Source organism: Euphorbia lathyris, chromosome 4, assembly GCF_963576675.1.
Source record: "Euphorbia lathyris chromosome 4, ddEupLath1.1, whole genome shotgun sequence".
NCBI classification, from domain to species: domain Eukaryota; kingdom Viridiplantae; phylum Streptophyta; class Magnoliopsida; order Malpighiales; family Euphorbiaceae; genus Euphorbia; species Euphorbia lathyris.
This window is the reverse complement of record NC_088913.1, coordinates 92,065,947-92,082,479: the sequence shown is the minus strand read 5'-3', so window position 1 is coordinate 92,082,479 and position 16,533 is coordinate 92,065,947. Positions and strand designations below refer to the sequence as shown.

The window sequence follows — 16,533 nt, the reverse complement described above, 5'->3', positions numbered from 1 at the left end:
ATTGCACGTCTGTTGATTAAAAAAATCATATTTTTTTTGTTAATTAATAATAGAATAAGAGATTAATATTTTTAAATTCAGTGAAATATTTGATTTTTTTGTCCAATTCGTATAAAATACATTATATTTTTTATTATTTTTTTTCACATTTACTCATATGATTGTGTATCACTAATGAGTGATAAAATGATGTACATGTGAAGTGTAGATGACAAAATTTATGATTGAGAAGACAGTTTGATAAATTATTTCTTAAATTGACCCAACTTGTCAATGTTAAGGATAAAATTACTCATGACTATCAATATTAGGGGTACAATTACATTATTTTAAACGTTAGGGATAAATTGCACTGTTTATAAACGTTAAAGATATTTTTACACCTTATCTCAAAATTTAATCTTCAAATAAGAAGGCCCAATGTCAAGCCCATATCAATCATCTAGGCCCAACAAACTCCAACAACTCAATTGAAGAGAGCCCATTTCCATTTTCTAACCTAATTCCAACATTGTATTCTGATTAAATATGGTATTTAAAAAAAAAAAAAATTAAAGGACTAAAGAACAAAAGGGTCAATAAAAGAAAAAAAAATTCCTATAATTTTACATTTTGACACTTTAAGGATTGAAAAAATAAAATCTACGGTTTCGATGGTAACAAAACGATGTTCTTTTGATAATACAATTAGACAGGGGGTCGGAGACCGGCAAACCCTCTCCGATGCTTAAATCAGTATGATAATATCAAGCTTTAAAGAATAAACCACAAGTTTGAGTGTAAAGAATTGGAGTTCTTATATTAAGCATCCTATTTATAATGATTTCAGCCTCAACCTAGATAGACGTGTCATTACCGTATTGGTCCAGAACCTAAATTCTCTCTCCAAATGGGTTTTGTCAAGGAACCGATTGAACTAAAAGCTCGAGCTTATAGTTAAGGCCCAATCATATATCTTATATTAATCTCCGACACACCCCCACACGCAAATGCCCATTGGGCTTACAGCGTGCACAACATAGGTCCATACCGCCATGTGTTCATCCCGTCACGTGTTTTATTAATTCCAATTAATGAGGTTGTCGGGACTCGAACTCAGGACCACTTGGTCGCACTGGCTCTGATACCATGTCAAGGAACCGATTGAACTAAAAGCTCGAGCTTATAGTTAAGGCCCAATCATATATCTTATATTAATCTCCGACAGATTTAACGTATATATGAGGTATGAAATCTCATTTCTTAAATGACACTTTTTGGGGACCCAAGATGGGTCGGCCCACCATGGGCTTTTTTAGAACCACCTGAAGGACCGACTAATATTATTTACCATATCATTATCCAATCAATTCTTTCATATAATTCATTATAAAAAATAGTATTTGAAAAGAGAAATTTCAAAATAATAATTAAAATAAAATTCATTTTTTTTTATGATCAATTGGCAAAAGATGACGACTTGAAATGATATGGATTATGAATTAAATAGCAAAATGGAATACATAAACAGAGAAAAATAACTGATAAATTGCTTTTCGACTTTGATATAGTGTAACTAAATGACTTAAAATTATTGGAAACTATCAATTTGACCCTCAAGTATGAAATAACACCAATTTAACCTCAATATTTATAAGATGGCTACGTTTATGAAATTGAGTCCATACTAAGGTTAAATTGTGTCAATAAGATGAGGCTATAATCATATAATAGGGTAAATTACATCCATGGTCACTTAGCTTTATCATTTTAACACTGTGGCCACTGAACTTCAATTCTTAACAGTATGACTACCGAACTTTACAATTTTTAACACTGGTGGTCACTGAATTTCAATTCTTAACAGTATGACTACCGAACTTTACAATTTTTAACACTGGTGGTCACTCAACACCTCAACGACCATTGGTGGTCTTAAAATAAAAAATTTGAAGAGTTAATGATATTCTAATGAACTTTGATTCTTGAAATTTTTTGTTTTGAGGTCATTTAGGTGGTGTTTGGTTAGGAGGTAAATTTTTAGAGAGAAAAAACTCCAAAAAATGTAATTTTGAAAAATAAAAAATGTGGTTTCATGGTAAACGTCGTTCTGAACAACTTTAATTCTTGAATATTTTCACTTTGAGGTCGTTAGCGGTCATTTTGAGAAGTTAGTTAAAATTGAGTTGTCATCGATATTAAAAAGGGTAAAATTCAATGGTCATACTATTAAGAATTGAAGTTCAATAATCATAATATTAAAATGGGCAAAATTTAATAATCACATGTGTCGTTAGAGCTAAATTCATGCTATTTTATACGTGGAGCTCAAACTGACAATAACCTTAAAAGCAATTCTTTTTTTTCTTTCACTTTATCCATCCCTTTTCTTTATTTTATTTTAAGTCTTCCCAGAAATGAAATCCTAGCCACAAACAACTAAATCTTCAAAGATATTATTCTTATATTAACTATCCAGTTTTCATCTTATTTGAAGAACCCTCAATTTATATTTGGACACGTATATTATAATCCTGATTAATAATTAAAACAATAAGATCTTTTATAATATATATGGGTCTATATTACATATGACAATATATGTATGAAAGATCATCTGTTTCATATGGAGAACCGAATGCTTCTAATAATTTGCTCAGTATTCGACCCAACTTTTAAAATTAGAGATAAGGTACTCACCTTAAGATTATTAGAGAAATGTTAATTTGACTCCACGTATAAAATAATACCAATTTAATTTCAACGATGAAATTGTATGAGTACCACTTAAGTTTATAAAATTGTGTCAATTAAATCATTTTACACAATTTCATAAATATTGGGTTTAAACTAGTGCTATTTTGTACATGAAGTAAATTGACATTTCTCCAATAACTTTAAGATGAGGTTTGATTGTTCATTTTCATGTCTCTGTTTGACTTTTCACCTCAAAATGGAAAGTTTTAAGTGTTTGGTTAGCGACATTTTGTTGAGTTCTTATATTAAACACCCGGTCTTTCATATAACTCGGAAGACCCCTAATTCACATTTGGACACGTGTAGTGTGATCCCACGTAATAATTAAAATAGTGGGGTCTCTTATAATATATGTGAGTCTGTGTTACACGTGTCAAAATATGTATGAGAGGTTCTCAATTTGACATGGAGAACCGAATGCTTCTAATAATTTGCCTATCATGTTTGCCTCTTACACATGAAAAGTAGCATTTACAAAAGCAGGAAATCTCCGTTTTTTGGAAAATCAGCCTTTTCCAATAGCAAACAACAACAACAAACAGTAGGTAAAACAAACGAGTCCTAAGACCATTTTGATACCTTATCCTAAAATATTAAAGACTTAAACCACTATTTTGTCATTTAATCTTTGATCTATTATTTGGTCACATTTGGTATCTAATTTATTCCAATTGGTGAAATTTCATTCAATTTGAAGAGAGACTTAACAGAACTATTATTTTATTGACACGTGATAATATTTTGACACTTAACTTGATAGATTTTAGTTTAAGGTTTTCTTAATCTAATTAATTATTTTCACATAAAAAAAATATATGTGATAAATAAATTTTAAGACGTGTGACATGTCAAAGTAGAGATAATGTGTAAAAATACACCTAATGTTTACAACCAGGAATAATTTTACCTCTAACGTCTAAAATAGTGCGATTTTACCCCTAAAGTTGGCAACCAAGAGAAATTTTATTCCTAATTAACATTGACAAGTTGGGTCAATTTGAGAAATAATTCATCAAACTATCTTATCGGTTATGAATCTTGTCATCTACACTTCAAATGTGCATTATTTTATTTATCATTAGTAACAAATCACAAACATATGATTAGACGTGAATTTTTTTTTTTTTGTAAATATACTGCCTTTTGTATGAGTTGGAAAAAAATCAAATATTTATAAATATTAATCTATAATTCTATTATAAAAATATATGTGTTTTAATGTTAATATTTGAAATTGATCTAACTTGTCAACGTTAGTGGTAAAACTGAACCATTTTATACGTTATGGGTAAAATTGCTCATGTTTGTAAATGTAGTATTTTTGTACCTTATCCCGTCAAAATATCACCACATATGGGGTAATTAGCACCGATGGTAACAAAATATTGGACAATTCTCCAAAAGGTCACAAAAATTTAATTTGTCTTAATAAAATCACTTAAGTTTGTTTTTTTTTTGTTCCAATAAAGTTGTTTTGGATGCTTTTCGATCATTTTTTTTTGCCGAAATTATTCACATGGCATCTCAATGTCACCTATCATATTAAAAAAAATGTAACTACACATTTTAATTAATATTCGATATGCCATGTAGGTTAATGAGGGCGAGCCTTGGCGCAGCGGTAAACGTTGTTGTCGTGTGACCAAGAGGTCACGGGTTTGAGTCTTAGGAGCGGCCTCTTGCCAATTAAATTGGCAGGGGAAGGCTTACCCCCAAGACATCCTTGTGGTGGAATCTCTCCTCGGACCCTCGCTCAGCGGGGACGCGTAGTGCACTGGACCGTCCTTTATGCCATGTAGGTTAATTTAAATTTATGATTAAAATTTTAATTAACAATCCTTATTTACTTGAGTTAATTTGTGGTTAAACTTTTTTATTATGTTACATGGTGTTAATATGTGATTAGATGCCACGTGAGCAATTTCGACGAAAAAATGATCGAAAAACGTCCAAATTGACAAAACAAAATTAAGTGATTTTATTTAGACAAATTAAACTTTCATGACCTTTTAGAAACATTGTCTAAACTTTTGTGACCACCGATACTAATTACCCATATATAAACCTATCCAGTCAAGCCCGGTCCAAGCCTGTCTAAATTAATAGTGGACTGGACTGGAATGTGTTGGAAAATTTGGAATAAAATTATATATTAATTTAAATACCAATAAATACCTCCTTTCATGAACAGTCGTGTCCTTCGTGAACAGTCGTGTTCGTACACAAACAGTCGTGTCTGTTCGTGTACAGTCGTATTCGTTCGTGAAAAGACATCATTTCGAATTCTATTTATATAGAATGGATTGTCAAATTCACAAGTGATTGAAAAATTGTTGATAAAATAAATATTCTCTGAATATTTATGTTCTCTATCTGTTCATAGTGTTCTTATTTTCTTACTCCGGTGATAACGAGCCTACACACGGTTTGAGCTCGCTCGCGTAATCTGTTATATCCTGGGAGACAATCGTCGATAGTGACGACATCTGTCTTAAGAAAACTGTTAATACAAGCCTCAAATTTGTTTAACTCTTTCCTTTTAATTTCTAGTTTTATTGTACATATGTTTTTCTGTGTTCGTTTTGTTTTTTAGTTAATCAAAATTGAATTTAATTTTGGCTTAAATTTGGATGAGAGTTGCAAAAATCGTTATCCTCCTCGTATAAGGATAGACCTGTCCATGGGTCGGACTGGACTTAGACTGAACATTTTTTCCTAAAAACCCGATAGGTCCAGTCCAGTCCGACCCATAGACAGGTCTATTTATAGTAGAGCCAATAGTAGTTTGTATAGGAATACAATACACAAGTATAATCGTATTAGAACTCTACATAACTAGAGTTATAGACAAATTGAAAATCTAACCAGATAAGAATCTATTTACAGAGATAACAGGAACCTTATATCTAACAAGAGGATAACAATTTTTGCAACTCTCATCCAAATTTAAGCCAAAATTAAATTCAATTTCTCCTCTGAATGATAAAGAGCCACGTAGTTTTTCTCTAGCCACCAAAAAAATTGTGAGTGGCTCTGATTTATCGGCTCAGAACAGCCACATTTGACTAAATAAAAACAGTAACCTTAATTAAATTCGAAAACAAAGAAAGAAAAAAATTCCAAAAAAATGGGAGTTAGAACTCTTCTTCTTCCCTTATCTCAAAACTGTTTCACTCCAATTTATTCATCAGAAAATAGGTTTCAGAGAGGTTATTATTATAATAATAATAACTTGAGAGTTTTTGCGACGAAATCGGACGACGGCGGCAACGAAAATAAGAAGGACAAGAAGAAAAAGAATAAACAATCTTTGTTTAGCAGTGTAACTGAAGCTCTGGATTTCTCTCAAGTTCGGTCGGAAAAAGATGCTGAACTTCTTGAAGAAGCTAGAGAAAATACCACTTCCGGCACCAGAATGACTAGGGAACAAGTAAGTGTGTTTTTAATTTTTGGTTTTCGGGCAGTCGTTTTAAGCAATGTTTTGAAAACCGGACTGGACGTTAAACCGGTGAGACAACTGGTTTAAAATTTAATAAGTTCAATCGGTTGAACCAGACTGGTTCAATCTGATAACTATATATATATAAAATAAAATTATATTTCATTGAATATAAAATTAAAAATTTCATTCATATAATAAATAATTTTTCAGTTAACGTATTAATTAAAAATTAAAAATGCATATAAATAATATAAAAATTCACACATTATGACCAATTCTTAATTTAACACATTAATTAAAAATTCACACATCTAAAATTAAACTCATAGTTTAACACAATAAGTTAAATTAAAATTAAATATGCTAATGTCTAATTTTTTAGTTTTTTCTTTAATTCAATATTTTTTTTCAACAAATAGCAAAAAAACCAGGTTCAATCCTATTCACTGGTTCAATACTGATTCGCGGTTCGATCCCGGTTTGATGCGGTCTGATATAGTTAAACCTGTATAACTAAAACCAGATCGGATACTTGACTGGTTCATGGTTCGACTAGCCGATCCGGTCCGGTTTTCAAAACATTGGTTTTAAGTAAAAATCATTAATTGAGTCCTCATCGGAATTTATTGGGTTGAACAGTTTCAGATAGGGATGACAATGAGTACTCGAAACTACCCGATCCTAATGGTATGAGTGAGCATGGTCCGGTTTGGTTTAAAAACCGAACCAAACCGAGTTGGACAGAACCAAATTACTTCTATTTTTAAAAACCAAACCAAATTATAATTCGGTTTGGTCTGGATCGAATCGAATTATTTCAGTTCGGTCTGGTTTGATTTATATTTAGACCAAATAAAGCACTAGAGACCTACAACTACTTGTGTCTTGACTAACTAAACAATTATATAAAGACAATAATCATATATAATTAGCTTTTCTTTTGTATATATAATTAGTTGACAGAAAAAAAAACATATTTAATTGTTTTTCTTTTCTATATATAATTAGTTAATTAATTTAAAACTTTAAAACTAAAAGTAGTACATATTGTATTTTGGTTTGGTTTTGTTCAGTTTTGGACCGGACCAAACCAAACCAGACTGAAAACTAAACTAACTTAAAAATTAGGAACGAACCAAACCAAATTATAATTCGATTTTTTCGGTCCGGTTTTTTTGGTCTTTGGGTTTTCAATCCGGTTCTGCTCACCCCTACTAATGGGATTATCCGTACTCTATATAAAAAGCTATGAGACAGATATGTGCGCTTAAAAAAATTACCTGTGATGAGTGTGAGACGGTCCTCTAAGATACCCGTTACTCGGTACCTGCCATATATTTGACTTTAAACACTAAACCAATTTATCTTTATTGATTAAGGTTGATATAGAATTTTTGAATTTGGAATATTAGTTAAATTTGTAGATAAATTATTTATGGATGATTTACTAAATTTATCATTTTAAATTTGTAATACTTTTTGTTTTATGTATTGGTTTTTAACGGGAAAGGGTACCCGCGATTCAAATGGGACGGGTAACGAAAAAATAAACGGATAAGAGATTAGGATTGTCACTACCTGCGGGTATACTACCCGTTGCCATAGCTCAAAGATTTAATTGATGATTTTGGTAGTTTAAGATCCTAATTAACTTTGAAGTTTTAGTTTATGCAAAAAATCATCAATTGGTCCTCATAAAAAATCATTCGGTTGAACAGTTTCAGACCGTCTTTCACCAAACTATTTGAGCAAACACATAAATCATTACAGTCCATGTGAAATAGTCATAGTTTCTGATTTTAGGATAAGATGAGGACTCAATTGACGATTCTTGCTTAGCTGAAGGACCTAATTAATGATTTTGATAGTTTAAGATCTTAATTGACTTTAAAGTTTTAGTTTAGGAGTCTGTTATGCCAATAGTTTATCAATGTTTACATTTTTACTTAACACACTTTTTAGTCCTCATATTTTAATAATATACTGTTTAATATTTACCTTTTGTTATATTCAATTGTTTAATGATTTAAATATTTGAGAGACTAAACTATTTAATAATTTAAATATTTAAGGAACTAAACAGTTGAATATAATAAAAGTTATACGACTAAAAAGCACTATTAAAATATGAGAACTAACCACTATATTAGATAAAAAAATAAGAATTAATAAATTATTTACTTTTAATTTTAAGATGTACGACTCTCATTGGTCATGAATTTTATCATATACATGACATCATGTTAGTACTATTTTGTTTAGATTTTTATCATGTGTTCTATAAGTATGAACAAAAAAAAATATTTGTCTATTATAGAAACTCAAATAGGCAGATAGTGACAGTTTCAGAATTCACTGATAGGAGGTGTTTGGAGAGCTTTTTTGTAGGATTGTGCAAAATAACCAAAGACCAAATTGATAACCAAACCGAAATTTTAATTTGGTTCGGTTTCTTTGACTCTGATTCGGTTCGATTTTTATGAAGGCTTAGTTTAATAATTGGTTACCATTTCGGTTATTTTGTAGAATATATTGATTTAACCGAAATCAAATAGTATACTGAGTAAACCTAAAAAAAAAATTATATGAAAATACACTTTTAAAAAACAATTTACAATTATTGCAAGTCATATTTTTTTATATGTCAAACCAATAAAATCATTATTTTTAATAAGATAAATAATTTATTAGTTCCCTAGTTTTTTACCTAACATATTGTTTAGTCCATCTATTTTGAAAAACACATTTTAAGGTCTTTATCTTTTGCCAACATTAATATTATGGTCCTTTTATCTATTATTTTAGATTTTCAACCGAACATATCTTAGCTTTTAAGACAACCAAGATACAATACAAGTTGACCATGTTACTTTGTTATATATATCTGTTTATGCTAAAATATAATGATTACAAGTCTAAAAACACTAGACAAAAAGATCAAAGAGTTAATATTGGTAAAAAATAGAAACCTTATAATGTGTTTTTCAAAATAGGGAGACTAAACAATATATTAGGTAAAAACTAGGGGACTAATAAATTATTTACTCTTTTTAATATGTTTTAAGAATTAGAGTTTATAAATTAGAATATAATATGAATTAGGGTTTAAATTTTTTAAATTAGAATGTAAAAACATACTTTATTTATTATAAATAGAATATGTCATATTCCGAATTAAATTTGGTAATATGATTAAGTAGTAATTTTATAGTTAATTATAATATGGGAAAATTACACAAAAATTCATCTTTCAAAAACTATTTACAACTATATCAAATCATAATTTTTTATTGTGCCAAACTAGTAAAATCAGTACTTTTAATATAATTTAAGAGTTGAAATTTATAAATTAAAATATGGTTTATGATTTATGAATTGGAGTCTAAAGTTTTTAAATTATAGTGTAAAATCATAATATATAGAAAATAATGACATATTAAGAATTAAGTTTGGAGATACGATTTAGTTGTAATTTTGCACTTAATTATGATATTTATGTAATTGACTCTAATATTTATCTAGGGAGCCCTTAATTAAAAAAAAAAAAAAAAGCCGATACACCTATAAGCCCATTGCATTTTAATTTTATGTCCATTCACTATTTTTGTTTGTAAGAAACTTGACACAGTTTTGTTTTATAAATAAATATAATTTCCAGCATAAAGTTTTATAATTTAGACATTTAAATTATAAATTTATATATTTCGGTTAGTAATTGAACAGAATCAAATCGATTCTTTTATTATATAATATTCGGTTATCAATTAGTTTCGGTTCCTACACTGAGATATATTTTACTTTTGGTTAAGCGACAGTTCGATTCGGTTAGTAACCGAACCGAACCAAAATCCATATTTTTTTTGTGATATACGAGTGTTTAATTAATATTTTTTGTGTTTTTTTGTAAAAAAAAAAAAATTAAACCCATATGTAGCTTTTATAAAAACTTTTTTTAACATTTTCCGACAACTAGTTGTGCTAAAGTCCTCCTACTCCACGTATCCATTGGTGGATGCAGAACATGGATAAATTAAATCCATAGCCACTAAACTTTACCAATTTTAATATTGTGGCTACTGAACTTCAATTCTTACTGAATTTTACACTTTATAACACCGGTGGGCTGCCAACTTTAACTAACTCCTCAAAATGCCGTTAACAACCTTAAAATATTCAAGAATTAAAGTTTCTCAGAACGACATTTACTATGAAATCATATTTTTTTATTTTCCAAAATCACATTTTTTGGAGCTTTCTCTCTCTAAAAATCCACTTTCTCTCTCCTAACCAAACAACACTTGAATGACCTCAAAACGAAAATTTTCAAGAATTAAAGTTCCTTAGAATATCATTAACTCTTTGAATTTTTTATTTTGAAACCGTCAATGGTCGTTTTAAGGTGTTGAGTGGCCACCGGTGGTAAAAAAAATGTAAAGTTTAGTGATCATACCGTTAAGAATTGAAATTCAGTGGCCATAATATTAAATGAGTAAAGTTCAGTGGCTATGGGTGTAATTTACCCTGAAGAACATTGTTAACTAAATATAATGGATTTTTTTAATGATGTTTAAAATTTACACAATTTATTAACATTAAATCTGTAATTATCACGTTAAAGATAAAATTGCTCTTAATTCATAACGAATCAATATTTATACTATTATCCTTTAAAAATTGTTGTAATTGTGTTTTCTCATTGAACAGTATGGTGCTTTGAGAAGGAAAATTGGAGGGACATACAAGGATTTCTTCAAGTCATATGTTGAAGGTTTGAATTCATATTTATTCAATTTTTTTTATTAGTCCGACAGTTTTACCTATCACACCGTTTAGTTTTTATATTTTAATAATATATTATTTAATCCTTAATTTTTATTTTATTCAACAGCTTAATCTATTATAGAGGAATTAAATTTTTAATAATTCTAATATTGAAGAGATTTGACTGTTGAGTAGAATAAAAGCTGAAGACTAAATAATATATTATTGAAATACTAGAACTAAATAGTATGTTAGTTAAAAATAGGATAAATTACACCCGCCATTGACTTTACCCATTTAACATTATGACCACTGAATTTCAATTCTTAACAGTATGGCCACTGAATTTTACATTTTTTAACACCGGTGGCCATTCAACGGCTCAAAATGACCATTGACGGTCTGGAAATAAAAAAAATCGAAGAGTTAATAATATTTCTAAAGAACTTTTATTCTTGAAAAATTTCGTTTTGAGGTTATTTAGGTGTTGTTTGGTTATGAGAGAGATAGTGAATTTTTAGGGAAAGAAAGCTCCAAAAAAGGTGATTTTGGAAAATAAAAAATTTGGTTTTATGGTAAATGTCGTTTTGACCAACTTTAATTTTTAAATATTTTCATTTTGAGGTTGTTAACAGTCATTTTGTGGACTTGGTTAAAGTTGAGTGACCATCAATATTAAAAAATGTAAAGTTTAGTGATCATACCGTTAAAAATTGAAGTTCAATGATCATAATATTAAAATGGGTAAAACTCAATCGCCATAAATATAATTTACACGGTAAAAATATAGAGACTATTAAATTATCTTCTTATTTTCTAGGTTAGCTTTAGATCAATTGAAACATAACCACGAATTGAAACATAACCACGTATACCAATTCATTACATTTGTGTTCTACCCTAGGTCACTCAAGTTTGACTATTATCACAACATAATCATTAAATTTTAAAATAGGACAATAAAATCATTAAAATTTTGTTCTCGTCAGACTAAGTCACAATGATCGATTTAGTGTCCACGCAACACCAGAATATAACGTGGACGATTCGTAAAAATTACGAAATGTATTAGGTGGGTCAAATTACAGTTAATTTTAGTAATTTTATTTTACTTGAGTTTATAACTATATTATTAATTTTTTTTTTAATTTAATGTACTTGGCAAACAAATATATGCTATGTGAAAAACGATTTTATGCGTGGTTGACACATAGCATAGCATAAAACTCTCTTATAAATCGTCCACATCATCATTACAATGTCACCTGGCAAACAATTGTATTGTGACCTAAAGCAAAACTTTAATGATTTTATTGTCATATTTTAAAGTTTAATGATCATGTTGTAATAATGACTAAACTTGAGTGACCATACCACAATTGACTTGAAACGGTTTAATTAGCAGATATCAGTGACTGGTCTAAGGGGGCTCATATAGAGCTGTAATCGAACCGAGCCGAGTTAAGCTTTGCTCGTTAGATAATTGACGAATTGGAGTTCACTCACGAATTATTTGAGCTTGTTAACGAATTTTGCTCGCAACCAGCTCGTTAATTCAGTTTATGAACTTCGCTCGCAAACAACTCATTAATTGTATTGATTTGAAATCCACAAAACTAAAGTTTATACAAAATTACATTGTTTTACATTTCTCTCCTTTATAGAAGTGTTTTAAAGGTAAATAATTTATTAGTCCCCACATTTTCACGTAACACACTGCTTTATCCATTTATTTTGAGAAACACATTATAAGGTCCCTATCTTTTGTCAATATTAACCACTTGGTATTTTTGTTTATTTTTTAGATTTTTAACTGAACATATCTTGGATTTCAGGACAATCATAGTACGATATAAAATGACCATGTTATTCTGTTATTTTTTGTCTATCTTTTTATGCCAAATATAATGCTTAAAAATCTAAAAAAAAAAAAATAGACAGACAGACCAAATTATTAATATTGACAAAAGATATGGACCTTATAATGTGTTTTTAAAATATATGGACTAAACAAAGTGTTAGTTAAAAATGAGAGGACTAATAAATTATTTATCCGTATTTTAATATCATGTGTTCATAAATATTATAATTGAGTTTGTTCATGAATCTATAATCAAGTTGGCTCGCAAGGTTTCGAGCATAGCTTCACTGTGCTCAAGCTTGGCTCATTTATAGCTTCACTATGCTCAAGCTTGGCTCATTTATAGCCCTAGACTCACGGAGGCTTGAGCACCCACTGGTTACTAAAAAAAACATCCGAAAACTCCATCAAAACTATGTCCTCATAAGGGGCGGAGATAGGGGGTCGGGCTCCTCCAGCCGTCGGAACACTATGGCCACGAGATGTTTCGGCCCCTCTGTCTCCATAAAATTTAAGGTTCCGGTGATTCTGACCCCCCTGTTTCGAAGAAGGGGCGGAGACAGTGGGCCGGGCTCCTCCAGCCGTCGGAACCACTATGGCCACGAGATGTTTCGGCCCCTCTGTCTCCATAAAATTTAAGGTTACGGTGATTCCGGCCCCCTGTTTCGAAGAAATTTAGCTCGGGTGCTATATTAGTACCCAAAATTGGTCCAGGTCCGTTAAATCCTCTGTGAATCCAAAATTTCAATTTCTTTTGGGCCTGTTATGCCTCTCTCTAAGCTCAAATTTCTAATTTTTTGACATGTTAGGCCCTCAATAAATCCAAATTTCTAATTTTTATTAGCCTGTTAGACATTTCTTAAATCTAAATTACTAATTTTTTCATTTATTATACCTTTTCTAAATCCGATTTTTTCTATTAGACACCGATTTAGCAAATTTTTTTACACACCACGTGTAAAATTGCCCCGCTCCCCCCCCCCCCCCCCCAAACCGAGCAATCATGTATTCGTCACTGGTCCTCAACTTTAATATCAATTAAGCAACCATATAGATCAACATAGAACATCCCCAAACACTCCTTGCAAGTATCAGTGAATCCTGAATCTGTCACTTTCAGTAACGTGATTAATTAGTCTAATGGTATCTAATTTGTTTCCATGTTTTGATTAGTGGATGGAGCATATGTAGAAGAGGGATGGGTTGATAAAACATGCAAAGTATGCAAGAAAGATACACAAGGAGAGGCAAGGCAAGTAGACAATTTTGGAAGATATGTTCATGTAGCATGTCAAGAAAAGGGCAAATCTGGAAATTTCTTCACCAGACTTTTCTCCAGATGATATTAAATTGAGAAACTGAAATTTACCTGTTATAAAGATCAAACTTCTGGTTAATTATTTTTCTATATTGGGTCATTGATCAATTGATTCTCTCATAGATTTGACCCTTAGTTAACTTTTTTGTCCAGTTTGGGTGGCACGCATTGTTCGGGTGATTCCACATATTGGCATGGACAAATAAAAATAAGAGTTTATTGATTAGGATAGATAGAGATAGGGATGTAAATGGGGCGGGGTTGGAGTTCCCATTCCCGTTCCCCGACTAAACGGGGAATCCCTATACCCGTCATGCGAAACAAACACGGACAAAATTCATCCATGTCTCTGCCCCGCGGGGAATCCCCGACCCCGCAGGTATCCTCATTTACCCATTTAAAGTTTAAAAGAATATATGAAAAAAGAAATAAATGAAAAGAATAGAGAAAAAAAGAAAGAAAAAAAGAGAACATGATGAACAAATAGATATAGAGTGAAATAGAGGTAAAGCATTTGGATCAGATTAATCATAAGTTCTGTCAGTTTCAGAAGCTTTAACAATAAAGAATATAGTTTAAAGGGATATTTTATTGAATAGCAAATAGGGGCTTAAATAGCCTTACAGAGAAATAACAACTCCACGCCTAACAAGCTGAAAAAGTGGAACAGTAATTTGAAAACAAACAAATCCATATCTTTCCTAAAGAATAGCTCCTCCAGTAGACTAGGACTTTATTAACCAATAAAGGACAGCACATATATTATTTTAATTGAAACTAAATAACCAACAATCCCTCCCTTAAGCTAATTCTCCTTAACTTAGCTTACTTCAGTAATATGGATCACTCCAAGCATTCCACGAAGCTTTTCAAACTGCTCCTGCTTCAATGGCTTTGTCATGATATCAGCAATTTGACTCTCAGAAGTGCAGTAGCTTAGCTTAACAACTCCATCTTTCACCAAGTCTCTGAGAAAATGAAATTTCACGTCGATATGCTTACTCTTTCCATGAAAAACTGGATTTTTTGACAGCTGAATGGTGGAACTATTATCGCACATAATAACAGTCCCTGACTTCTCTTCATTGCCAAGCTTTTCCAATACTCTTCTAAGCCAAACGCATTGACACGCACATAAGGCCGCTGTTATATATTCTGCCTCCGTGGTGGATAGAGCGACTACCGGCTGTTTCTTTGAAGCCCATGAAATAGCTGTTGTCCCCAATTTAAACACAAAACCGGAGGTACTCCTTCGATCATCTAAGTCACCGGCATAATCGCTATCCGTAAAAGCCAAGAGCTTCAAATTGCTTCCTCCTTTCTTGTAGAAAATTCCAAGATTGATTGTACCCTTTATGTACCTTAGAATTTTCTTTGCTGCTAGCCAATGCGACATCGTAGGACTAACCATAAATCTGCTTATCAAGCTCACACAGTACATCAAGTCAGGCCTGGTAACAGTTAAGTACATAAGACTTCCTAAGACTTGCTTAAATAGAGTTTCATCAACTCTAACGCCACTGTCATCCTTGTGTAACTTCGTTCCAGACACTATCAGATTCTTCACAGCATTACAGTCTTCCATGCCAAACCTTGCTAATATTTCTCTTGCATATCTCCTCTGACAAATAAAGATACCACCTGCACATTGTCTCACTTCTACTCCGAGAAAATGCTTCATTCTTCCCAGGTCAGACATATCAAACTCCAACATCATTGAATTCTTAAATTCATCACACATACTTCTATCATTTCCTGTGAAAATTAAATCATCAACATAAAGGCTGACAATTAAAATTTTACCTCCTTTCGACTTTGTAAACAGTGTGTGTTCGCTGGGACATCTTTCAAAGTTTTCTCGTACAAAGTAGGCTTCGATCTTACTGTACCAAGCTCGTGGTGCTTGTTTAAGGCCATATAACGCCTTTTTAAGCCTGTAAACTTTCTCTTCTTCTCCTTTCTTTATGAATCCCTCAGGTTGCTGCACAAATACTTCCTCTTTGAGTTCTCCGTGAAGAAATGCGCTTTTCACATCAAGCTGAAAAACCTCCCAACTAAATTGTGCAGCCATTGAGAGAATTGCACGAACAGTATCAAGCCTTGCTATCGGAGCGAACACTTCAGTGTAATCTATTCCATGGCATTGTGCATACCCTTTTGCTACCAATCTCACTTTGAATTTCTCTACATTCCCATTTTCATTGAGCTTGGTTTTGAAGACCCACTTGACTCCAATAGCTCTGATTCCTTTAAGCGCCACAACAAGTTCCCAAGTCTCATTCTTCTCGATTGCTTCAATTTCAGATGCCATTGCCTCTCTCCATCTTCTGCTTTTGGCTGCTTCTTCAAATGAAGTTGGATCATTCTCAGTCACCATCATCATCACGTGCAGGCTTTCTTCTTCATCAAGACTTT

The 16,533-nt window shown here is 31.3% G+C and overlaps 1 protein-coding gene across 1 annotated transcript; it reads left to right on the top strand.

Moving 5' to 3' along the window:
- The first annotated feature begins 5,819 nt into the window (after positions 1-5,819).
- Positions 5,820-14,226, top strand: LOC136225736 (uncharacterized). Its single transcript, XM_066013834.1, has 3 exons — positions 5,820-6,166; positions 10,883-10,946; positions 13,974-14,226. Exons 1-3 carry the CDS (start codon positions 5,864-5,866, stop codon positions 14,141-14,143), a joined length of 537 nt encoding a protein of 178 aa, XP_065869906.1. The 5' UTR covers positions 5,820-5,863; the 3' UTR covers positions 14,144-14,226.
- Positions 14,227-16,533: the final 2,307 nt, after the last annotated feature.